At 48.3% G+C, this 26,613-nt stretch overlaps 1 protein-coding gene and 1 pseudogene across 4 annotated transcripts in view; both read right to left on the minus strand.

Annotated features, from left to right (window-relative positions):
- Positions 1–26,613, minus strand: part of RANBP10 (RAN binding protein 10) — a 74,619-nt gene that overhangs the window by 10,450 nt on the left and 37,556 nt on the right. The window contains exons 4-6 of one of the 4 annotated variants that reach the window (XM_077887647.1): positions 7,651–7,818; positions 2,643–2,665; positions 437–621 (exon numbers count right to left, since the gene is read on the minus strand). In XM_077887647.1, coding sequence (XP_077743773.1) covers positions 437–621; positions 2,643–2,665; positions 7,651–7,818 — 376 coding nt within the window. Of the gene's footprint in view, positions 1–436; positions 622–2,427; positions 2,522–2,642; positions 2,666–7,486; positions 7,587–7,650; positions 7,819–26,613 lie in introns of those variants that run through there. The other 3 variants (XM_077887665.1, XM_077887655.1, XM_077887670.1) reach the window with 3 other exon arrangements.
- LOC144311638 (U4 spliceosomal RNA) lies at positions 10,110–10,191 on the minus strand (annotated as a pseudogene).

A 26,613-nucleotide genomic window follows, 5' to 3' on the forward strand; every position in this document is an offset into this window, starting at 1 on the left:
TGCGTGGGACTTAGATGGATGATGACCCTGAGAGATGACCTCAGGCCAGAGTCACAGCATGATGGATATTCCCTATTGTGTAAAAAAGAGTCCAAAGATGAAGAGACCATGGGGCATCCTAGTACATCCTCTGCAAAATGACCTGGGAAGGAAAACAGCTCTGCTGGTGATACTACATTACATGCAGAGCCTTCCAATCTAGTTGAGGGAGGCAAAGGCTTAATTAGGAATAGAACTAGAGAACTGAGCAGAAGCTGTCTGTTCAGTAAGAGGAAAGCAGGAGAGCAGCAGGCAGAGTCACCCTGGGAGTGCTTTCCAGAGGGAACGGCTACCACTGGAGTTCATAAGGGCAGCCTGAAGAGGTACAGGGGCCTATAGCAGAGTGAGGCCCCTGGGATGGGCCAGCGCTGGGTAAGGGCGGGAGTGGGGCACTCACTTCTGCAGCACCGCCTGCCACTCGCCAAGCCGGGCACTGATGGGGAAGCAGTGCACAGTGCCTTGGACCTTGGCACGCCACTCCCGCATGTAGTCCTCAATGTCAAACAGGAAGGGCTGCTGCCCAAAGTTGGCGTCCACAATCTCCCCAGGTGTCTGCAGGCCTACGGTGGGGTAGAGGTTGGCCTGAGGAGGAGAATGAAATGTCAGTTGGGCCCTGAGGGCAATGGGGCAGCAGGGCATCGCCTTACCTCTGGTGCAGAGAGGGAAGGCGCTGGCTCCTGCAGGCCACTACTCCAGCTTTTGAAAGACTTGCAAGGCTGAAGGAGGTGGGACTAAGCCACATACTGCCCACCTCCCTACCAGAGACACCATTCCCCAGAGCTTAAGGACAGAAAGCAAAAGAAAAGCAAGCCAAGCTCAAAGTGGAGTCTCCTGCCCTGCAACAGAGGCTATGGTGTCCCCAAAGCCCAAGGTTCCCCTTTGGGGCTCAGCCAGGGCACACAAAGGTAGGCCAGGCTCCACGACCCTGCAGGCGTGCCCATGAAGATCTGCTACACAGGTGGCTAATAGCTCCATGACCCTGCAGGCATGCCCATGAAGATCTGCTACACAGGTGGCTAATGGCTCCTTTCAGAATGATCTACAATCAAGGATCCCTTTGCCACCAAAAAAGGACTATATGACAGGGCAGGAAGGGATAGGTGTGACAGGAAAGGAAAGTGGGGAGGAGGAGAACATGGCAAAAGGGGTAGGTGGTTTGGAACCCCCAGATGCTGGCAAAGGGTAAAGAGAAGCCACTGTCCTTCCTGTCAGAGGCACACTAAAAGGAGGATCTTCTGGCTAGTGAGGTTTGGGCATGTCCCTCCATGGGCGGTGGGGCTCCCTGGTTTCCACGCATTGCCTGCCATGGCCAACTTAACCAGATCATTCCCTCCCTCAATGCTTCCTGTGGCTCTGCACTGCTACTGAGCAGTGTCTCGCCAGCCGCCTCCTCAAGGTCACTGGGCCCCCAGTCCTCTCTTCCACGTTCCAACCTCAGGTCATGTGTCATTTCTGAGTATCACATGCCTTTACTGCACACTGGGTTCAGCCTGCCATAAGCTCTGAATCCTAAGACCTCTTGCTTCCTTCCTTTCCCCTCCCAACCTCTGTGCCACAGGCAAAGCTCATCCCCTCCAGCAAGACTTCCTGGACCGTCACTGCCCTCGGTGATGCTCCCCACCTTGGAGCAGCCATGCACTTCTTAGCACCTGGCAACTACCCACATTCGTGTCTGCTTATTTTATGTCACGTCTCCACAACTAGACGATTCCCTAGCCAGGGTAAGAATTCTCCTGTCTTTCTATTTGCCTAGGACTTCAGCCCTTCTCTGGGGTCAGATCAGAAGGATTCTGATCTACAGGTAAGAATTTGTAATAGGAGCTTGGATGCTGCAGGCTGGGCTCCAGAGGGCCAGACAGATAGCAAGGGCATTTCCTAGGGCATCACAGGGGTGCTCAGGATCCCAAGACAACCACCAGAGTCAGCAAACTTTTCCTCTTTCTAGAACCCAGCCAGGGCACAGAGAACCAGGCCAGGCTCCCAGCAGTCTGGGTGGAGGCCTTGCATGTGACAAGGTTTGTGATGACTCATAATAATGAAGGACTGGGGCACAGAAGATGGGGATGAGCCCTGAAATAAGCCAACAGGAAACCTCACCCTTTTCTAAGAAGAGAAAACCCCACAAAGCTCACCTCTCTGGCTTGAGCATACCCTGTGTGGTAGCAGGCCTAGTCCCTAGGGTAGTGGCCTTCCTTAGGGATCTCTGATGAGTAGTCACTGGGACTGGGCTCCCTAGCAGTTTAGAACGATTCTTTATACACCCCAGTCCACTGGCTGTAAGCCGCACAGAATTGGCCCAGACCAGATGAGCCATGGAGTTATTACCCTCATCTCCACCCATACCATCCCCCCCCAGCTGCCTTTGGAAATGCCACAAATCACTGTCACCTGCTAAGAGTCATGGAGGAAGACCAGGCCTTGCTGCTGGAGAGAGAAGAAGGCCAGGAGGTACCCCTACTGGTACTCTCAAGCTGACAGCACAGCATACATCCCTGTTTGGGGAAAGGGCCAGACTCCACACCCTGCACTTGCAGGTTCCACCATGCTCCATCCCAGTCAGCCCCCAAGAGCCCAAAGGGAAGAGACCCAATAACAGTACTTACCGGGAGGTCTGTGAAGGCTATACCTGCAGAGGGAAAGAAAAGAAATCAGGCCACTTGATCTCTTATACCTCTGTGGGACCACAGAGGATCTATCACAATGGGTGGGGAGGGGCTGTCTCCTTTGGTAGAGGTCAAGCATGAGCTAGGGCCTGGTAGGTCTAGATCCTGGACTTTCCTTTGCTGGGTGGCCTGGCTGGAAGTAAAGTCAAATACTTGAATACCTGTCCACAGCTCTTCTACTCTCTCAGGGAAAATCTGCTAGGAAGGACTAAAACCAAATAATTTACCCTGAGGCCTCTTCAGGCCTGATCCTTTTTGCAATCCAACATGTATTTATGGATACTCACTGTAAATGCTAAGTCCTTTTCCATCCATCACCTCATCTGACCTGCATACCAGTTTTGGGGAGCATACTTTCTTATCCCCACTTTACAAATGAGGAAAGTAAGCCTCAGAGGTGAAATGATTTGCCAACAGTCATAAAACTAGCAGAAGTGGTAGGCCTGGACTCTTTCCTAGTCTGATGCTCCAACATGATCTCTAAGCTGACAGAGAAGTGGAGACAAGGAGGGTAGCAGATGCCCATCTCCAGTCCATTCCCATCCAGAGTCTCCAGAGGTTTCAGGTTGTCAAATCCTAGGTCAACACTGGCCTGTATGCTCTCTGACCCTTCTGCCAAGAGAAAGGGCTGCTTCCAGGTTCCTCAGACTTGAGTTGGAAGTGAGAGTGGAGGAAAGTAGTACCCAAAATATATGAGCAGGATAGGCATCTCAGAATATCCGCCAGAGCACTCACGTTCTATAGATTGAGAACGGCTCATGGCCAAGTCCTTCCAAGGACTCACAGCCCTCTCATTTTTAGAAAATTTCTTGTATCTTCTAGAAGCTCCTGAACTTTTGGACTGAGAAGTTTCCAAGCCACTCCTTAGAGGTTCCAGCTGCTCCCTTAACTCCTACCCAGAAGAGAAGTTGAAACCCAGCAAGACAGAACAAATGAGGGTTGACAGTAGGTCTCCCAGTGAAGCTGGGGCCAGAATCCTGTCAGGCAGCCGGCATATACCACATGCCTGCTCTGTGCTGGGCACTGGGCTCAGGGTCTGCCAAGGAACCACTTAATCCTCAGAACAATTTTGGAAGGTGTATACTGTCTTGAATACCAGTTTACAGATTAAAAAACCACAGTGCAGAGAAACTGTTCACATTCCTTGCCAGGCTATTTTGCTCTGTAGTGAGGGAAGCTCACAAATCCCAGGATCTGCCTGCATGGAGCCACTCCTCAGCCCCACGTGCAGAGGCAGTCTCAGAGCTGCCAGATTTGAAGCTGGAAGCCCCTCTGCATCCAAGACCTCAACGCCCACCCTGCAGGTCTGCACAGGAGCTACCCTGGTGGATCTCAGTACGGTAGCAGGCTGCTGCTGCTCTACTCCCAGCTCATGGAGAAGACCCACGGGCCTTGGGAAGAGGAGGTCAGACTCCATCAGCTATCAGTAGCATAACCTTGGCAATTTACCCAATCTCTGCAAGCCCGTCTGAGAAAGGGGGTAGCACTAAACCTGACACTTCAAGAAAGAAAGGAGAAACAGAGCTACTTGATGAAAACTGCTTCAAAAACTGTGGGGTATTGGTACAAGCTGGCTGCACTTGTGCTACAGGGTGAGCCAATTGCCACACTTCTGGGCAGGGGATAATGTACCCTGGCTTGCCCAGGTCTACCTCACAATGGCACTCAGGAAGGACAAGGCCTTGAGGTGCTTCCAGGAGGATGAGGAAAGAGGCTACTCCACCCCCTATTGCACTGGACAAGGGCAACACTGCTTCCCCCGCCCCCAGCCCTGCAGGTCTCTGGGAGCCTCTGCAAAGCCAATGTAGTGATGAGATGTGGGAAAAAGGTCAGGCAAAGAGCCCGGATGCAAACAGAACATTCAAACTTGCAGATAAGAAGTGCTCTGAGCCAAGAGACATAGGTCAGGGGTCAATGAGGCCAAAGGTATAACACCTATAATAGCACAGAGTGTATACAAATGACTCTGCAAGGGCATCTGGGTGGCTCAGTTGGTTAAGCATCTGCCTTCGGCTCAGGTCGTGATCCTGGGGTCCTGGGATCGAGCCCCGCATCAGGCTCCCTGCTCTGTGGGGAGTCTGCTTCTTCCTCTGCCTCTGTGTCTCTCACAAATAAGTAAATAAAATCTTAAAACAACAACAACAAAACAAAACAAACAAAACAACCCCCCCAAAAAAACAGGCAGCCTTGGTGGCTCAGCAGTTTAGCGCCTGCCTTCAGCCCAGGGCGTGATCCCGGAATCCTGGGATCGAGTCCCGCGTCAGGCTCCCTGCATGGAGCCTGCTTCTCTCTCTGCCTGTGTCTCTGCCTCTCTCTCTCTCTCTTTGTGTCTCTATGAATAAATAAATAAAATCTTAAAAAATAAAAATAAAAAAATCTCTGAAAGTGCATGGACCACTCACAGGTGAGACATCATTTTCCTGTCTCCATTCATTTGCTCATCCATCCTTCCATTAAGTATCTGCTGAGACCTCACAGGAGCCAGGCCCCCAAAGTGCTGCTGGCTCCAGGAGTCATTAATTACACAGACCACTGACACAAGGGCAAGTGCTGTGACAGAGGAACGATGGAACAATGCAAAAGAGTGGGGAGGTCGGCGCAGGGAACATCATTCTGCTTCTATAAAGGGGAGAGGGTTAGGGTTCTGAGGGTAGAGAGCTGTGACTGATCTCAGGTGAGATTCTGAAGCACATTATAGATAAGCTGGCTTGTGGAAAGGAAACAAGGCCATTAGAAGATTCATCAAGTGGTCTATCACTCCAAGTTCACTGCCTTTCCATTAAATTTTGTGATCTAGAAAATGCAGGGGGCAGGCCATATACATTTTTTAGTAAAGTCTCAGTAATATCCTTGCGGACAGGACAGAAAAACACAAGTTTCAAACTAACATTATGAAGTGATTCTCAAATAGCTATACCCTGAAGGACTCAGATCTCAGCCTCTTCCAATATTTTTTATCAAGACCTTGATGAAAACATATATCAACATGCTTATCAAATTTTAGGTTAATACAGTGCTGACAAGGCTATCCAATATTTGAGAAAAAACAACCAAGATCCTAGAAGATCCTGACAGCCTGGAAAAATAAGCAATATCCACCTAAACAAGTGAGGTCTTGCATGAGGTCTATACAAAACATGGAATACAGGGATAAGAATTTAAAAATACGAGGGTTTGGGCTGACATTAAGGTTGCTGAGAGCTCCCTATGGACCTAGGGACCTGACTGACAAAGAGCTCAGAGGCTAGGCAGAGGGTACAGATGAGGGAGATGAAGGTACAGAGAGGACAGCAGCTTCATCCCATGGCAGGTGTTGTGCTCCAGGCAAAGTGTGGATAGCCTGGAGGAATGTGACAAGGGCAGGTGTCCAGAGCAGAGGGGAAGGACTGAGCCTGGGACAAGAGTAAAGAGTGAGAACCCACAGCAGAGGCCCCTGGGACTCTGACAGCAAAAAAAGAGCCAGGAAACAGCTGGAGACAAAAAGCAGAGTGGCAAGTAAGAAGCCATCTAGAGAACTTGCCCTAGCTGCCAGCTCACCAGCTGGATGCCAGCAACTACAGCTAAGCGGCTACAGATTTCAGAGGAGGATTTCTCCAGATGTGCACCTGGATCACCTCTGCAGTGTTTATGCCATGCTCTTGGCTATCCACTGTGGGCTGTGGCATCAGACTGTCCTAATGAGGAATGCTGACTCTTGGCCACTCAGCCTCAACCACCAGCAAACCTGATTCCCACTCACGTACCCTAATTTGGCCCAGGCTCATCTCATGGAGAACCCACATAGAAGTCATCACAGTGGGGAATGACAGTCACCTTTTTACTGCCCCTCAAGCCAGAGGATGCAGTCCTCCTAGAAGTTATGTTCTAAGGAAAATGTCCAATTCCCTTTTCTGGCAAGGCCTGTGGCCAGTCTAGCTGGTATCTCTGCCCAATCAGAGACCTCTGCAAACTCAAGCAGGCAGGCCCAGCAGTCAGGCATTACCTCAGGGCCACTTTGGCCAAGGGCTCCTCTCACTCAAGGGCCAAATACCAATCAGCCTATAAGAGCAAGGCATCATAATGACCAACATCTCTCCATCTCCCAGGCTCTTATCCTAAATCTTTCCACATGTACAGGGTTGCTCTTCCAAGAGATCCTCCAGGGCCCCCATCACTCCACTAATTGCTGCTCCTCCTGGGTTCCTGATCCTGGTTGATAGCACAACTATCCAGCCACTTTCCCATCCTCCCCTCTTTCTAGTGCACCCCATCTGTCACTAATCCTGCTGGCCACCCTAGACCCTAGACCTAGACTTTGTCAGGCTTGCTCCCCATGCCCTGCATCAATCATCATGGCCTTGCCTCAGGCTACCTGCTTCCTCCCCAGGCCCTCACTCCAGTCAGTCGCTTCTTTGCAGTTACATCAAAGGACCTTTTTAAATAGAACTCTGTCCAGGTTTGCTATCTTTTAACCGGCAAAAGGGCCAGAAAAGACCTGGCCCCATCTAACTGCAGCCTGTCTGCTTACCTCCTATACTAGAACGCACCTATTGCTCCACAGCAACAGCATCTTGCATGTTGGAAGGGCCAATCAAAGTCAGAGCCCAGACCATGCACATGCAACTACTACCACTGTCAGGTATGTACGCAGGCCCCTCAAACTTCTCACCAATGCCAAACCCTGCTCCAAGAGGTTTCACACAGGCCAGAAGCATGACCATGACCTTGCTGTTTTTTCAGCACTGACCCTAGGCTTCATAAATGCTGCTAAATGGATGGATTAACAAAGGAAGCACCTCTGCTACCTTTTCTTCACTTTGCAGTGTTTCAATGCCTGGAAATGGCTGGAGTTCCCCAGAGCTCAGCAGAGGATCACTGAAACTGTTTTGGCTTTAAAGCCTGCCTTTGGGCCTCTCACTAATCAAAGTGGTTCCACAGGGCAGACCCTCTAAGGTCTCCAAGCACCCACCAAGGCTGTGGCCATTCTTGGTGTAGAAGCAGGTGCTGTTGATGAGGTTGACACAGCAGCCAATCACGTCTCCTGTGGTGAATGTGGGACCATAGGGCTGGCCAGTCCCGGAGGAGCAGAATGAGTGCCCATCATCGCCGTGGTAACCATAGGAATGTTTATCCCAACCTGTGGGGGAAGAGAACAGCAACAGCTGAGTGGAGGTACTTGAGACAGCAGCAGACACTGGCCTGGGTCTGAGCCCCTCTCCCCAGCCTGCTACCACCTCAGTCAGTATTCCTGGTCTCTCCAAGGCGGCTGTGGAAGGTCTGGCTATGTCAAAGGAGCAGTGAGTCCAGTAGGTCACCACACCTAAGTAGCTGAAGCAGTCAAGGGGTGCAAGCTGTGGTTAACAAGAACCCAAGCCATGAGTGACCTGGAAGGGACTTACCAGAGCCATGTCTGTGACAAGGAAGCAGTCAGGGAAAGCGTCATGAAGAAGAGGGTCTTAAACTGACCTTTGAGAGGGTTTTTAATGTGTTTTTTTTTTTTTTTTTAATTTATCTACGATAGTCACACACACACACACAGAGAGAGGCAGAGACACAGGCAGAGACACAGGCAGAGGGAGAAGCAGGCTCCATGCACCGGGAGCCCGACGTGGGATTCGATCCCGGGTCTCCAGGATCGTGCCCTGGGCCAAAGGCAGGCGCCAAACCACTGCACCACCCAGGGATCCCCTTAACGTGTTTTTTAATTGAGGTATAATTTACTGGGCAGCCCGGGTGGCTCAGTGGTTTAGTGCCGCCTTCAGCCCAGGGCCTGATCCTGGTGACCCGGGATCGATCCCACGTCGGGCTCCCTGCGTGGAGCCTGCTTCTCCCTCTGCCTGTGTCCCTGCCCCTCTCTGTCTCTCTCTCTCTTTCTGTGTGTGTCTCTCATGAATAGATAAATAAAATCTTAAAAAAAATAATTTACATGTAATAAGATTCTCCCGTTTTAATTGACAGTTCAACAAGTTATCACCATGTTCAAGATACAGAACATTTCCATTGTTCAAAACGGTTCCCTCATGCCTCCCCATGGTCTGGCCCACTCCACCCATCTCTAGTCCTTGGCAACACTGATCTGATTTGTTCCAAAGGTTTCACCTTTTCCAGGATGTCATATAAATGAAATTACAGAATACAGAGGGTCTTGTATCTGGCACCTCTCACTTAGCACAATGCATTTGAGATTCATCCACATTGTTTAGGTGTACCAATATTTTGTTTCTTTTTATTGCTTAAGTAGTACTCCATTATATGGATATGCCACAGTTTATTCATTCACTAGTTGGTGACATTTGAGTTGTTTCAATTTTTGGCTATTGTGAATAAAGCCAATAAATATTTGCATACACTCCTTTGCATAAACTTATGTTTTCATTTCTCTTGGGTAAATACTTACAGGTGTTATTGCTGGCTCATAAGATAAGTATATGTTTACCTTGATAACAAACTGTCCAACTGTTTTCCAAAGTGGCTGTACTCTTTGCATTCTCACAGCAATGTATAAAGTCTACTTTCTCACCAACACTTGGTATTATCAGTTGTTTGGGGTTTTTTCTTTTTCTTTTAGCCATTTTAGTAGGTATGTAGTATCTATAATGTCATTGTGGCTTTAATTCGCATTTCCCCAATGAGCAAGGATCTTTGAGCATCTTTTCATATACTGAACCAACAATTTATTAGAAAATCATTAAATCGGGCAGCCCAGGTGACTCAGCGTTTTAGCACCGCCTTTGGCCCAGGGTGTGATCCTGGAGACCTGGGATCGAGTCCCACATCAGGCTCCCTGCATGGAGCCTGCTTCTCCTTCTCCCTGTGTCTCTGCCTCTCTCTCTCTCTCTGTCTCTGTCTCTCATGAATAAATGAATAAAATCTTTAAAAAAAAATCATTAAATTGTCTATTCAAATCTTTAACCAAATTTTTAAAAAGAATTTATGAGAAAGAGAGAGAGAGCGCGCGCACATGCATGAACAGGGGGAGGGGCAGAGGAGAGGGAGAAACAGACTCTTCATTGAGCAGGGAGCCCAATGCAGGGCTCAATCCCAGGACCCTGGGATCACAACCTGAACCAAAGACAGACGCTTAACCAACTGAGCCAGCCAGGTGCTCCTTTAACCAGTTTTTAAAGTTGGGTTGTATATCTTATTAAGCTGTAAGGATTCTACATATAGTTTGAATACAAATGCTTTTATGTGTTTTTATAAATATTTTCTCCCAAGTTGTGGTATGTCTTTTCATTTTCTTTTTTTTTTTTTTTTTAATGATAGGCACGCAGTGAGAGAGAGAGAGGCAGAGACACAGGCAGAGGGAGAAGCGGGCTCCATGCACCGGGTGCCCGACGTGGGATTCGATCCCGGGTCTCCAGGATCGTGCCCTGGGCCAAAGGCAGGCACCAAACCGCTGCGCCACCCAGGGATCCCTCTTTTCATTTTCTTAACAGTATTTTTCAACTAGCAATAATCACGCCTCAGATAAACCTCATTGGCTATGATACTGCCACTGCGCAAAGCTGTTAATGGTATTTTTCAAAGGCCTGCTGGAATTTTGATTGGAATTGGGTTAAAAAAAAAAAAAGGAATTGGGTTGAATGTATAGATCAATTTGGAGAGGATAGACAGCTTAATAATACTGATTATTCCAATCTCTGAACATGACATATCTCTCCTTTTATTTAGGCCTTTAATTTCTCTCAACAATGTTTTAACAAGCTTATCTCTAAGTACTTTTCATGCTATTTCTAAGTGTTATTTTAAAAATTTAATTTCCGGGACACCTGGGTGGCTCAGTGGTTGAGCATCTGTCTTTGGTGCAGGGCATGATCCTGGGATCCGGGACTGATTCCCGCACTAGGCTCCCTGCATAGAGCCTGCTTCTCCCTCTGCCCATGTCTCTGCCTCTCTCTCTCTCTCTCTCTCTCTGGGTCTCTTATGAATAGATATTTTTTAAAAATTTAATTTCCCATTGTTTCTTGCTATCATATCAAATATAATTGATTTTGTGGCAGGGGACTAGGATCAAGGTTTCTTTTGGAGTGACAAAATGTTCTAAGATTAAGATGATAGTTGCACAACTCTGTGAACATGCTAAAAAACCACTGATTTGGGGATCCCTGGGTGGCTCAGCAGTTTAGTGCCTGCCTTTGGCCCAGGGCATGATCCTGGAGTCCCAGGATCGAGTTCTGCGTCGAGCTCCCAGGATGGAGTCTGTTTCTCCCTCCTCCTGTGTCTCTGCCTTTCTCTCTCTCTCTCTCTCTCTGTGTCTATCATAAATAAATAAATAAATAATCTTTTTTAAAAACCCCACTGATTTATATACTTTAGATGAGTGGTTTTTATGACATGTAAATCTTATCTCAATAAAGGTATTAAACACATATACATATATATATATATATTTGACTTTTTACATATTTACCTGGTATCCTGCAACCTTGTTAAAACTCAACAATTAGTTCTCGTAGCTTTTATGAAGATTCTTTGGGATTTTTCAATACACTATCTGAGAATAAAGACAGTTGTATTCTTTCTATCTATTCTGTATATCTTTTATTAATCTCTTTTTCCCACCTTACTGCACTAACTAGGACCTCCAATACAATGCTGAATTGAAATAGTGAGAACAAAAATGAGACCTCTGAAGCACACCAGTTTTGTACAGGGAAAAGAGTGATAAAGGTCATTCTGGGAAGGTAAAGGCATGAGCACAAGTGGTACCAGAGGGTGTGAGCTGCAGAGGGGCCTGACTGCCTACTTGGCTAAGGAGCAGGAGTAGAGCCCATAGGGCCATGGCAAGCCAGGACTTGCAAAGGGTAAGCAAGCCTGACAGGCTAGCAAGCAGGTCTACTCCTCAAAGCAGCCCCTCCAAATAGCTTTCCCAGCCTCTGCTGCCTCCTTGGGGTCTGTGCCACATGCCCATGTGAACATACTTAAATACACTCCTCCCTTCCCAAGTGGCATAGGTAGAAGCTCTCCTTCTGGGAGGGAAGCTCTCTCCAGAGGGGCAGAGTGCTTAAGGATCTGAATAGCTGAGAAAGGAAAGCAGAGCTCAATTCTCAGTGTGTGTATGTATGTGTGTGAGGAGGTGGGGGGTGGGGGGGGAGGAAGGAGCATGTGGGCAGTAAACAGAGGTATGGGGGTGAGAACAGAGGAGAAGACCACTGGTTGGCAAGGGAGGGAATGACTGGAGAGGTGAAGTGACCAGATCCTGGAGCCCAAACTCTGCCCTGCATTTGGATTGCTGGGCTCCAGGGCAAGTTGCCCCTCATAATCACATTATTCATCCCAAGACTTGTGTCCCCTGAGCTTTCATGTCTTTTCAGCCAGGAGCCCTGGGTTAAACAAAGCTTCCCCAGAGCCCATAGTGAGGAACAGGCCAAAGCTGAATGGCCTTTCACTACTGAGTACAGGACCCAGAGAACTGCTGCTCCCCTCCCAATAGCTGCAGAAACTATCTTGAGAACTGCCCGAGGCTGGCTTTAGAAGGCCCAAGGCCTGAAGCCAGGCTCTGTCCCCACCTTTCCTATTCTCGAGACACTGGGACTGCCTGGATTGGGAAACAAGGTGCTACTCCAGGTACCAACCCAACTTCTAACCTCCCCAAGCCCAGGAATGGGCGGAACCTTTCTACTGCTGTGAGTACACAGGTCATTTGACCTCAGGGAAGTACTCTTCTGGGGCACAGTGATGCTCATTCCTGCCCTGCTGATGAGGCTACCACAGGCAATGCCTCTTCTCTGGCCTCCACACAGGAGGCCCTATGGCTCCTGGCAGCAGTAGCTGCAGCAGCAGCTGCTCCTCTGGTCTACAGAAGGCCACAAACAAAGGGGGTCTAGCTAAACAGTAGAGAGGACCAAAGTGACTGACAATCATCCCTCCAGGTCTGGCTCAGAATGTGCTTGGTGGCCCGAGGCCTGCCCACCATCTTCTCCTGCCTCAGGTTCCACATTAATATGCCACACTGGTCACTGCAGTTCTCCCCTCACCCCACTCCTGGATCCTTCAGATGGAGCATGGGCACTTCCCACACGTGGCACAGTAACTAATCATACTATCTGTGGCAACCTGTGAGGATGAGAGCACCACAATAACCCTTTGTATGTGGCAGGACAGGTGCTGCTGCTTCCACCTCATCAAGAAACTGGGGGCCTTGCTCAGCAGCCTACAAAGCTGAGGAATGTGAGCTGGGATTTGCACCCAAATCTTCAAATTCCAAACTCCACATCTTTCCTGTCATGGGTCCTGTCTCATTTGGGGTGGTGATCACTTGGGCAGTAAAACCATCCCCAAGTCCCTGACCCATCACCTGAAGAGAGGTGTTAGATACACTGGTTTTAGGCAGCTGCGGATGTCAGTTCTCGGACTTGAGTGAGTCAGGGGGCCTCCAGGCCAGAAATGGGGGAAAGCCCAGACCTCAGCCCTAGAGGAAGACATAGGGACTGTTGCCTCCTGCCTGAAGGCTGCAGATGCCTGTCTCTGCTCTCCAGAGTGCCCCCAACTTCCCACCTCACCAGGCAGCCAAGGCCAGCTAACCAGAACACACACTTCCACTCAGTGGCCACTGGAAAAGGCTTCCTAAGCAGGAAGCTACATTTCTCACATCAAAGAACATATACATGATCCAGACAAAAAGACAGGAACACGTAACTTTAGGCCACAGGCCTAAGCTCTCCGCATGGAATCCCCTAGGGTTCTGCTAGGCTGTTATTAACCCAAATTTCTGCTCCAAGGGCCTGGGGTGCCAGGAACAGAGGTGTGGCTCTCCTCAATGGTGCTTGAGCTTTCCCTAAAGCCAAGCCTACCACTCACCACCTCCTAAATGCATCATGATCCTAACGCTTGCCCCTTGAAGGATTCCATAACATTATTTGGAACACTGCCCCCCAGCATATTGCTCACATTCCTGATCAATCCTGACCCCTATCGAACCTTTCAAGTCACCAGTCACTGGTGACTGTCCCTGTCTGTCTTCCCTGGCCAAGACAGGAGCTCCTTGAGGCAGGGGCCGTACAGTCTCAAAACCAGTTCCTTCAGTGCCCAGCACGTCAGGAGTCTGAGAGGTGATACAAACATGTATGCACACGTGTCACGTGTCTGAGTGTTCGTGTGCAGGTGACCTGTCCTAGCCTGTTTTTCTTTCACACAAGGATGACCCTGTAGGATAGATTTTATATGCAGATTTTACTGTCCAGAAGGTAGAAGACTTTCTAAAACTAGAAGATTTTCTTTGTTTTAGCTTTCTCAGATTGAAGCAGTAGGTATTCTAGAAATCCTAATAAAAATGTGGCCATTTGGGAGAGAATGGATGGCTCAATCAGCTGAGTATCTGACTCTTGGGTTTCGGGTTTCTGGTTTCGGTCATGATCTCAAGGTCATAAGATCAAGCCCCGAGTTGGCCTCAGCACTCAGTGGGGAGTCTGTTTGGGATTTTCTCTCCCTCTGCCCCTCTCCTCCACTCACACACTCTCTCTAAAGTAAATAAATAAATCTTTTTTTTAGGATACAATTTTAAATAAATTTTTTAAAAAAATATAGCCATTTGATTTCTTAAAAGTAGTGAAATTACCCAGAAAAAACATTTCCTTAGTGGTAAAGCCAATGACTCAAGGATATTTGAGAGATATTTTTGTCTCCACATATCGCAGTTCATTAACTATCACCAAAACAACAGATGCTTACATTTCCAAAGACCTAAAATAGAAATTAAGTATTTTGAATGGTTTTCTTCAAAAATAAACTATGTAATTATTTAGACAAAACTACCATAGAGTTGTAAGTATAGATTTTAAATTTTAAAAAACTGAAGAACAAAAAAATAAAAAAATTAAAAAAAAAAAAAAAAACTGAAGAGCTCCGTTAAAAAAAAAAGATACTTATTTAGAATCAATTCAAGATTCACCATCACTCAGGTTGTCTGTAAAATAGGTAAGTTTTCCTGTTTTTGTTTTCAATTCCTAAATGATTTTTCAACTATACAGATTGACCCAAAGGAAGAAAATTCATAGTCCCTGTGGTACACCGAATAAGGCTGTCCATGTCCTAATCCCAGAACCTGTGAATATGTGATTGTATATGGTAAAAAAGATTTTTGCAGAAGTGTTTAAGTTAAGGCTCTTGAAATGGGAGACTGGATTATCCTGGATAATCTAGATGGGTGGCAATGCAATTACAAGGGTCCTTGAAGGAAGGAGGCAAGTGGGTCTACTCAGAAAAGGTGATTTTTTAAAAAAATATTTATGTATTTATTCATGAGAGACACACACAGAGAGAGAGGCAGAGACACAGGCAGAGGGCGAAGCAAGCTCCCCGCGGGAGTCCGATGCGGGACTTGATCCCGGATCCCCAGATCACGACCTGAGCCGAAGGGAGCCGCCCAAGCACTGAGCCACCCAGGTGTCCCAGAAAAGGTGATCTGAAAGCAGAGATTGTTAGATGCTGCAATGTTGGCTTTGAAGACAGAGAGATGGGGACACAAGTTAAGAAACATAGGTGGGATGGGACACCTGGGTGGCTCAGCGGTTGAGCGTCTGCCTTTGGCTCAGGGCGTGATCCCAGGGTCCTGGGATCGAGTCCTGCATCGGGCTTCCTGCATGGAGCCTGCTTCTCCCTCTGCCTGTGTCTCTGCCCCCGCCCTGCTCTCTGTGTCTCTCATGAATAAATAAAATCTTAAAAAGAAAAAGAAACATAGGTAAGTTTCCTTGCAGAAAAAGCAAGGAAACAGATTCTACCCCCGCTAGAGCCTCTGAAAACAATGTCACCCTGTTGACATCTTGATTTTAAGCCTTCTATCCTCCAGAACTGCAAAATGATTATTTTTTTAAAGATTTTTTAAATTTATTTTTATGTATTTTTGAGGGAGAGAGAGAGAGAGCATGCGCAAGAGCAAGCAAAGGGGGAAGGGAGAGAGGGAGAGAGAGAATCTCAGACTCCCTGCAGACAGCAGAGCCCAAAGCAGGGCTGGATCCCATGATCCTGAGATCATGACCAGAATGGAAATCAAGAGTCAGATGCCTAACTGACTGAGCCACCCAGGCGCCCCTAAATATTTTATTTTATTAAGGTTTTGAGAGAGAAAGAGAGAGAGAGCGCACCCATGAATGGAGGGGGACAGAGGGAGAAGGAGAAACAGACTTCCCACTGAGAAGAGCCTGAAGCTGGGACCTGGGATCATGACCTGAGCCAAAGGCAGATGGTTAACCAACTAAGCCACCCAGGCGACCCCCCTAAAGATTTTTTTTTTTTTTCAGTAATCTCTACACCCAACGTGGGGCTTGAACTCACAACCCCAAGATCAAGAGTTGCATGCTCTACTGACTGAGCCAGCCAGGGGCCCCTAAAATGATTATTTTAAGCCACTACTATTGTTACAGCAGAAAGAGGAAACTAATATGGTCTCTCAAAGCTATTGATGAAGCTACTGAGCATCTGGAATGATCAGTGTAAAAAATCAACACCTCAGCTCTTTATCTCTTGCTCTTCAGAGTGCTATGAAGTTAAAAGGTTTTGCAAGAAAAATGTAGAGCTTTAATGTATCTTCAATTGAAGCTGTCATTTTATAACCAATGTTTTTTCCAAACACAATTAAGAGCCCGGGTGTGTATAGAAGGAGCCTATGTGGGCAGCCCCGGTGGCACAGCGGTTTAGCGCCGCCTGCGGCCTGGGGTGTGATCCTGGAGACCCAGGATCGAGTCCCACATCGGGCTTCCTGCATGGAGCCTGCTTCTCCCTCTGCCTGTGTCCCTGCTTCTCTCTTTGCTCTCTCTGAATGAATAAATAAATAAATCTTAAAAAAAAAAAAAAAAAGGAGCCTATGTATGTGTATGAAAGCTAGCTTGCAGTGAAAAATGGAATGTCAAACGCTTCATTTGGTAGCTGCAGCTTGATAAGGGCCACTGTGCTACCTTCCCATTCTCTAGGAAGAACAAGGAACCAATCCACTTGCCACCAATTAGTTAACAAAGGCCCGCCTAACTCCAAGGAACTGACAAATTGGAGGTGGTGGGCAGTGTGAAAGCAGCAAAGAAGACATAATCTATAAGTAAACCAACAACCAAACAAGAAAACACCTAGTAGATAAAATGTGCTCTGAAGGAAATAAAGCCAGGTGATGGGGCTAGAAATGGGAGCAGGGATGAGGACTGACCAGGATAGAGGAGTCAAGTAGTCCTCACCAAGGCATGACCCCTAAGCAGAGGTGTGCTTGACGAGAGAATCAGAAAAAAACTTTGGAGATAAAAGGAATGAGTTCACTGTGACTGAAACAGGAAAAGATGGACAGTGGGGCTGGAGCCAAGAGAGACTTACAAAGACTTGGAACAGAGTCAACAAGACTCACTGGACATGCGTGCTGCTGGTTTGAGAGCAAATAAGGATGCCCCTCAGGTTTCTGTCCTGGACAAATGGGTGAATGGTGGTACCACCTACTAAGAGAAGGAGCAGGCCTTTTAGACACATTAAGTTTGGGCATGTGGGTGGCTCTACACAGCTGGTGAACGAACATGGCTCATCCCAGGGGCTCAAGGCTGTGATGGGGACACTCACTAAACAACCAATGGTGCCGACAGAAAATTTAAAACGAACTCACTGGAGGAATTTCCTGCTGTGCTGTCCTGATACAATGGCTTTCTGTTTTTCCTTTGGGAGAAAAATTCAGGCCAGTAAAGGACTAGAAAGGTCAGAACACACATAGAAAAAGGCACCAGAAGCCCAAAATAGATGAGGAGATGGTCAAAGGCACAAGGTTACTCGAAAGGGCTTAAGTTGCCCCGCCCTCCATGAATCTCTCGTCCCCAGGCCTTGAGAGGCTGTACAGCAGAGAGGAGAAGGTACTCGCACGGCCAGCCGTTCTTGAGGAATCAGACAGGAGAAAAATTTTAAGGCCAAAACCTAACTGCAGTTGCACATTCTGAAGAGAGTCCATTGTTGTCCAAGCTAGGGTCCTCTAGAGGGCTGTGTGGCCTCTGTCAGGAAGACACTGTAGCCCTGTAGGACAGGGCAAAAGGCTGAAGGGTTTCTGCAGTCTGGTCCTGGATAAAGCTTTGTTCTTCCAAGATGGCAGGCCCTGGGCAGCCACTTGCTTCCTTGGACCTTGGTTCCCTTCTCTCTACCAAGTGAGGGGGGAGCAATTGGACAGTATTATCAAAGGGCCCCAAGGTCTACTTATAAGAAACACTGAGTCTCCAAAACAATCAGCAGGTACAACAAGCCCCATCTGAAGGTTGATGAAACTGAGACACTGAGAGGGCTAAATGAAGGCTTATGGTCTTGCGGATGACACTCTCAGAAGCTCAGTTCTCCCTTCCTCTCAGGTGAGCACCAAGAATGTACCCACAAAGATACAAGCCACTATCTCCTCCTTCTTGAGGTGGCCCCCAATCCAAACTCAGGAAAAAGGAAGATCCTGTGAAAGTAGAACACTTGAGTTCCTCGAAAACTGTGCTCCATTAGAAAAAACTTCAGGTAATCTCTACAAGGTTTCTGGACCGCAAGCTGGGCTGACCTGACCAATACTACTCCCTACTGTTATCTAGCTGAATTCCATCAACTTTGAGAAGGGACTGGCCACAAACCCTCTGGGCACCCCTCCCCCAAGGCTGCAAGAACAAACAGTAAGGTGGGTAAACAAGGAGTGCTAGGATTTGTCTGCGAGCCCCCCCCCCTTTTTTAATATATATATTTTTTATTTATTAGAGAGAGAGAGAAGCAGGCTCCATGCTGGGAGCCCGACATGGGACTCGATCCTGATCCCATCCCGATCCTGATCCCATCCCGGGTCTCCAGGATCACACCCTGGGCTAAAGGCAGTGCTAAACTGCTAAGCCACCAGGGCTGCCCTTTGAGCTCCCCTTCTTTAGGGGATAGCGCTCACCTAAGTCCTCCCCTACACCAACCCTGTCTCCAGTGGGGACTGCTAATCCTAGTAACTCCTCCTCCTTGACCCAAACTCATTTAGAGACCTTAGAATTTTTCTACAGGGATGTTGGGAAGAGAGTGGGTCTCTCAAAGCTCTGTGCTGCCACTGTTTCAATCTCGTGTTGAAGGCCAGTTTGACAGACTAAAGCTAATAAGCACAAAGCAGGTGCAAGAGACAGAGAAAGAAAAGTCCCAAACAGCATTTGAGTCCATGACATCTTACTCCTGTTTACCCTACCTGAGTTCTGGCTGACCAAACTGGTGAGACATGGGTTTCTCTCCAACCAAAGTTCTCTGGCTAAAGGGGCCACCTCTAAGCATCTTTTTGTTCACTTTGCATTATGCCTGGCCCACAGTAGGTGCTCAAGAAATTTTGTTAAAGTAAAAAGGAAAACGTGGCCAAGGGCTGGCAGGAAGCCTGAAGTATAAGATGGTTACTGGTCAGAGCACATTGTGACTGACACACTGCTAGTGGACAATTCTGGGCTCGACTATGAGGAGTTTTGTTGTTACCATTTTTCTTTTTAAGAAAAGAAAGGCAATTAAAGCTGTCAGCCTGCACCTTGCTCCCTTATACAGATTAATTAAGACAGATTAAAGCTGTCAGCCTGCACCTTGCTCCCTTATACAGATTAATGTGAAGCCACCTCTGGGCCCTAGAAGGCCTACAGATAGGCTGTGGAACTGGCTCTGCACCTGGGTAAGGCATTTACCTTCTCTGAGTCTGTTTCCTCTTCTGTGAAACAAGGCAGCTGATGCAAATACCTCTGCTGGCTCTGGAAGAATCCATGGTTTTGAGCCCCGTCCTCCATTAAGAAGATCCAGTAGCTATGGTCACTCCCATACCTCTGCCTGGGTAAGCCTCCCCTCTAGCCCCACCACTCTCTGCTTCAGGAGAGAACTCCAAGCAGAACCCCTGAAGCCAAAGTCGGCACTTTTTAAGTTGGTAGCAGGAGCAACCACCCTCTCTGGATGTGCCTGGTGTGGGGCTGGAGTGATATGGCCAGGAATGAGAACTGTCACCCTTACCACAGGACTGAAGCCAGCTGTCTGAGAGGACAGTGGGATGTGAGGGCCAGAAAGAGACAACAGGGCACAGCTGCCTGGGTCAGGCCCTATAGGAAGTCAGGTCTAGGTGGCTCTGAGTCAGAGGATGGCTGGGACTGCACAATGAGCACACCATTCTGACATAAATGCCACCCAACTAACCATTTTTTTCTCTCCAAAGAGAATAAGCTTTGTCACTCCTAGAGAGAACAAATGGGTAGCAAGCCTGGCACCCACACAGAAAAGCCTGCCACATCAGACACCTATCAGAGGCCAGTGATGCAAGGGGAAGCCAAGCCTCTTTAGGGCCAAGAGGCCCTAGGTGCCCACTTCAGATGCTTTGGCACCACCCACTTCCCCTTCCATTATCATTCAGAGGGGAAGTCTCCCCCAGAGAAGTGTGGGAGTGGCTGAGGAAAGGAAATGGTTCATCATCTTGGCACTCCCAGACACCATCCCTGGTTACAGTGCCCAGAAGGAAGGAGACTCCCATGGGGGTGCCAGAGACTCCAGCATGATTGCTCCAGGAGCCCACTACATGCAACTTCCATCTGCCAGGACATGTTGGGGGCCTCAGTCCCAGGGAACTAGGAATGGAGAGGCCTCCCACTGCCAAGTAGAAAGATTTCTGCGTCATCAGCAAATTAGCACAGAACCTGGAAAGGAGTCTGGTGCTGTGCCTACCCATTAGGCTAGTCCTGGAGCATGACTGACCAGCATACAGAGTCCAGCCTCAGAAAGCTCGCCTAATCCTTGGCCTTGCTATCAAGCCAGCCATCTCTCCCCAATAAATGAGTCCTAGTCACCTTTGGGCTTTGGGACTAGACAGCCCTGGGTTTGAATCCTGGTTCTCTCACTTGGCCCTCAGAGTTCTCGACTGAATTCTTTCAGGGTTGGTGAGAGAATTAAATGAAACGAAACGGCTATGGAACAGCAATCCTCAGGAGGCACTCACCCTTGAGTTTACCTTCCCTCTCCATTCCTAACTAACACCAGCTTCATGGTCAATCCTGGGCACTTCAGACTTCTTTCTTCTTTTTTCCCTGAGAGAGCAAGCAGGGGTGGAGCTGGTCACTACCACCCATCTCTCCTAACTAACAGCCCACCAACAGCAGCCCCAGGCCTGCACCACTCTTGCTTGTCCCCAGGTTCCTGGGAGGTCACCTGGCCTACAGAGCACTTGACAGGGCTCAGCAGCCATGCCCAGTGGCTCTCAAAATGTCACGTTAAGACTGGCTATGGATTGAAAATGCTGGGCTAGCTTGGCCAGGGTGCTTGAGCCTGAGGTTGCTGTGGAGAGAACACATGTGTCTTGGGAGACTTCCTGGCAGGGCTGCTTCTCAAGGATGGTCATTCTCTCAGAACCATCCATCCTTGGAAATCCATCAGACAAATATTTTTTGCAAACCTCAAATATCATTAAAAATCTGACAGGCCCCACTGCCTAGAGCAGCTCAACCATGAAGAACGGGAAAGCAAGAGAGATCTTTTCACTCAGCAGATGCAGCGGGGTGGCATCAAAGAAGGCCCATCGTAGTACTCAGAAGGCTGCTACTCCAAACTCTCAGAATCTTGGGACCAAGGAACAGGATCTACACATCCCTAAAGCTATGCCTCTGGCAGCTCCAGGCCAGTGGGGTCAGAGGTGCCCTGGGAGTCTGCTCTGCAGGTAGTTGGTGACACAAGAGGCTCATACTGGTGCTGCCTGCCCCTGGATATGGGATCCAGGCTCTACACTGAGATAGAGGCAGGTGTCAGCTTGAAACCATGATCAAGGCAAGGGCCTGTATATCCAGCACCTGCATAAAACGGGTCTTCCAATAGTCATACTCCTTCCCTACTCCAAAAGAAATAGGTACCTGTGGCCAGAGGAGGCGCAGGGAAGCCAGGATGAGTCTAGCAGGTCTGGCTAGGATATGACTCAAGTAGCATCTGCCATATCTGACAGAGCTATCCACCTATACTTCAGGCTCCCATAGGACAGGCAGGATCTGTCATCCACGCTGAATCAGGCTAAGGAAAGCACTGTCCCACAAACCTGTGGGGCAATCTCAGTTCCTAGGCCTTGGTATCTTTCCTCTAGAGCTGGGTCTTTTCCTTTTTTTTTTTTTTTTTTTAAGATTTTTTATTTATTTATCCATGAGAGAGACACACACAGAGAGAGAGAGAGAGACAGAGAGACACAGGCAGAGGGAGAAGCAGGCTCCATGCAGGGAGCCCGATATGGGAGTCAATCCCGGGTCTCCAAGATCATGCTGCAGGCTGAAGGTGGCGCTAAACCACTGAGCCACCCCAGCTGCCCCATTGGGTCTTTTCCTTGTCTCCACTGAGCTCCTTTTGAACCTCTGGGAAAAGTCAGTGTAGGAGACTGTAACTTTGCACACACTGCCAGATCCTGAGAGACAGTCATATGCAAAACCCTTCCCAAATGGAGACCCAGGCATGGTGATGCAGTACTTCCAGAACCCCTAGAAGACAGACTCTTGATCAGCACTAAAGAAGCAAGGATTTGACCAGTAACTAGTTCCCAGTCAGCTCCACTCTGTGGTGGCCCCGACCTCCAACCATACCAGAGGACACTGGAGAATCTCTGTTTTCAGAGCCTGACAAATTCAGGTTTCATAATTGGCCCCACTACTGTTGATGAACCCTCTTACCTCAAAGGACTTAACTTGTCCTGCAAAATAGTCTTTTTTTTTTTTTTTAATATTTTATTTATTTATTTAGGATAGTCACAGAGAGAGAGGGAGAGGCAGAGACACAGGCAGAGGGAGAAGCAGGCTCCATGCACCGGGAGCCTGACGTGGGATTCGATCCCGGGTCTCCAGGATCGCGCCCTGGGCCAAAGGCAGGCGCCAAACCGCTGCGCCACCCAGGGATCCCCCAAAATAGTCTTAAATCCATAATTTTTACCTCTGCTACAGAGGTAGGAGCTGGTATTTAGAAGAAGAAAATAGGATACTGTAGACGAGAAATCTCCAGAACTAGGAATAATAATTTCCATGCCTGGCTGAGTTGTCACACTTCAAAAGGCTGCCAAGCAGCCCTGATATGTTATGGAAATACAGGTCTTCCTGTGGGTGAGGGAAGAGGCCCAGAGAAAAGGACCATGACTTGGCTCACTATGGGGCCAAGGGCGTTGCTGGCCCAGGGAGGAGTAGCAGGGAAGCAAAGGCCCTCTTACATGAAACAAGCTCCACAGCAGGGACTACGGCAGGTCCTATGGCACTGGCACCATTAACTACCATGGAAACAACCAGGGATTTTGAACAGCTACCTGACCCTAGGGCCCCAAATGCCAAACCACGCTCCTCTCTGGACTCCCCAGTGGAACCTGGCTATCTACCCCTCCACTCCCATCCCAGTAATTTCCCAAGGGTATCTCAGAGAAAGAACAGAATGAACAAGGCAGTGAGGGGCTGGACAGCACTAGGCACAGAAACCCCAACCTATTCTTCCCACAGCTCTGGTCCTGGGCAGCTGCTCCAGGGGTGTCAGAGAATCTCCTGGCTGCCTGCCTTTTCTAGACAGGGCTACTTTGGGGCACCTTATAGGCTTGAACTGCAAGGTCATCACCAGTTGGCTTCTTCCTTCTACCAGCCTAAGCTGGCACTCACTTGGGAGGTTTGCATGGTGCCTACAATCATCCCAGTGTTACTGAGGCCTGTTTCCAGGTGCTCTGCCATGGACAGGAGGAGGTACACCCAGATTCCCAGTGGGGCCCTGACGGTTCAACTCACCAACTGGACTCACGGAGGGACTGAGCAGCCCCCTGGCACATTCCTGTGAAGCCCTGTAGATCCTGGGGTGAAAGATATCCACAGACAGGTGGTATTTACAGGTAGACATGAAGGGGGCTCATGAACTGAGGGGAACAGGGTCTTCAGACTAAATGGAGTGGGACAGAAGCAGTGCCTACTTGGTGGGTATAGACAAACAGCATTTTCAGAGTACTGGAAACCCACCTACATGCCAGTAACCTTTAAGGCATCCACTGAGCAAAGCCACCTGTGACTGGTATCTGCACTAAGCAGATACCTTATGCTGCAAGTTACAAGGGTAGGAAGAAAGGATACTGAACACCGTGTTATTTACTGTCAGTGCCTGCCACACTGACAGGGGCTAGCCTCTGCACTCATGAACCTGACGTAAATATCCATGTTCTGCCCTCATCTCTGCTCTCTGCTGTTCCTCTCCCATGGTACATGCAAACGTGAAATACTGGCTATCTGCAGAATGTGTCCTACCCAGCAGAAGCAGGCCTCAGCCCCAAGATCAGGACACACATAGGGGCATACTCCTAACAGACCATTCAGGGTAGGCTTTGGTCAGGTAAGCTCTAGGGGGAGGAAAGGATGTTCACTTGAACATGACCATCCTGTGGGAGCAAGGCAGAGAGTCCCCTTATAACCCTCCCCACCCTCCCACCAGGGCGTAGCTTAGAGGTGCCATCTGCTTCAGAAGATATGCACCTCCCCACCCCCAACCCCCAGCTGTGGAGTTGCTTCTTTTCCAACAGTTTGAAATAAGTATGCCTCAAAGGTTCTCCTTTGAGAGGTTGTAGTAATTAAGGTAATATATGCCAAACCAAGAGAACAGCTGCCTCCTGCAGAGAAACGGTAAGGTGGAAATCACCAGCTACCCAGCTCTGAGACAGATGGGGCTACCTATCAACAAACCCTGAGTCTCCCAGGCCCTCTTTTTTTTTTTTTTTTTTTATTTTTAAGATTTTTATTTATTGATGAGAGACACAGAGAGAGAGAGAGAGAGAGAAGCAGGCTCCATGCAGGGAGCCCAATGTGGGACTCAATCCCGGGACTCCAGGATCACACCCTGAGCCAAAGGCAGATGTTCAACCGCTGAGCCACGGAGGTGTCCCTCCCTGGCCCTCTTTGAGGGACAAGGCACAGAGGAAGATCCGTCTTATCCTCAACCCCTTCAACGTATCCAAGATTAGGAGGAGCCCCAAACCCTCTCTCTATCCACATCCCTGACTTTTCCACCCTGCTTCCTCAATCCAGGGATCTCAGTCCATGCTGCTTGCTGCCAGCTCATGGGAGGGTCGGGCTGCAGGTACTCACCTGCCTGTTGATCGTCCTGCCTTGCTTTCAAGCCATTTGGCCAAGGATTCTGATATTCTTATTTTGGATCACACGTGTTCCTTGGTTTCACATTTAATGGAGGCCAAAAACATCTTACAAAAGGTAAACATCAAAACTTCCGACCACGCAAGCTGAGACATGCCCCTATGTTCCTGGGAAAGTCTGGCCACCAGTCTCATAAAAGGTACTCTCTGTTATCATCTGCTCCCAGAACCAAGCAAGACCAGAGAGTGGCTACCCCTTACTCCTGACAGCACCAGAGGCAAAGACGTCCTTGTTAAGCCAATATAGGAAAACCTACAAGAAAACACTTGAAACATCAACATCCTGACTTTCTTTGCTATGCCATCTCATCCTCCGTAATTCAACTCCAGTTAACATGTACTAACATGGCTCCTCAAATACAGAAAACACAAGCACTGGAAAGAAAATGTAGTTTCGATTACACTCAACTCCACTCTGATATATAAACATTCATAAAAGAACTGTACTTGTTTATTTAAGACCTTTAAATGTATAGGTACTTCCTTCTTCAGGTAGGAAAAAATACTTTTTCTCAATTACAACAAAAGCTAACGAATATCTTCCTTTTTTATTAGGCACTATTCTTTTAAGATTTTATTTATTTACTCATGAGAGACACACACAGAGAGGCAGAGACAGACTTAGGCAGGGGGAGAAGAAGGCTCCCTGTGAGGAGTCTAATGCATGACTTGATCCCAGGACTCCGGGATCATGACCGGTGCCAAAGGCAGATGCTCAATCACTGAGCCATATTAGGAGGGACTGAGCAGTCCCTGGAAGATTTCCGTGAAGCCGTGTACATCCTGGGGTGAAAGATCAACCAGCGTCCCATATTAGGCACTATTCTAAGCACTATACATGAACTCACTAAATTCTCATAACCATTCCTTATGTGAGTTACATACTAGTAATGCTTCCATTTTACAGATGGGGAAAAGAGAGGCACAGGGCAGTTATGTAACTTATCTCAGGTTACATAGCTGCCAGGATGTAAATGCAAACATGTGGCTCCAGATCCATGCTCTTAACCACTGAGCTATATACTGCTCCACAAGCTGACCACAACTCTAAAGATCTGTTTCCTCACATGACTAAATGTGAGCCCATCGTTGGCTCAACAGCACTGAGCTCTAACATACAGAGAAGGGGGGACGCCTGGGTGGTTCAGCGGTTTAGTGTCTGCCTTCAGCTTAGGGCGTGATCCCAGGGTCCTGGGATCGAGTCCTGCATCAGGCTACCTGCATGGAGCCTGCTTCTCCCTCTGCCTGTGTCTCTGACTCTCTTTCTCTCTCTGTCTGTCATGAATGAATAAATAAAATCTTTTAAAAAAATAAAAAATAAAACCACACCTGGGGAATGGCAGAGCTGTGAGAAGAGGAAAGAGACAGTATGAGGATTACTCTGAAGAGTGCCACCTGGGCACTAGGGTGAACAGTAACTCAGTGGACACAAGGAAAGCATGAGGATCTGGGTTTTACAGGAAGATAAACTTAGTTTGGGGCAAGCAGGTTCACTGTGTGCTGGACCTTAAATAAAGCACTAAGGTTTCTGGAGGTATGACCTCCTCAAAGATAAGAGTGAGACAAAAAAGTGAGTTGTATAACTGCCTGGATGGCTCACTGGCTACTTTTCAACTAGACTTGCAGGCCTTGGAAAGCACAGTCAACTATTCACAGGCCACAGTCTTTGGGTCCCTCAAAGAGAGAGAGAACTGCCTCAACTGCCTCCACACCTACTTCACTCAGCTGCTGTAATCAGGAACAAGATGCAAAGCAACCAGAGAAACAAGTAGCCCAGGGTAGAGAAGAAAGGGAGGGAGGGAGAGAGGGAGTGAGGGAGGGAGACTGTGTGTG

The sequence above is a fragment of the Canis aureus genome, chromosome 3 (assembly GCF_053574225.1).
Source record: "Canis aureus isolate CA01 chromosome 3, VMU_Caureus_v.1.0, whole genome shotgun sequence".
Taxonomy (NCBI): domain Eukaryota; kingdom Metazoa; phylum Chordata; class Mammalia; order Carnivora; family Canidae; genus Canis; species Canis aureus.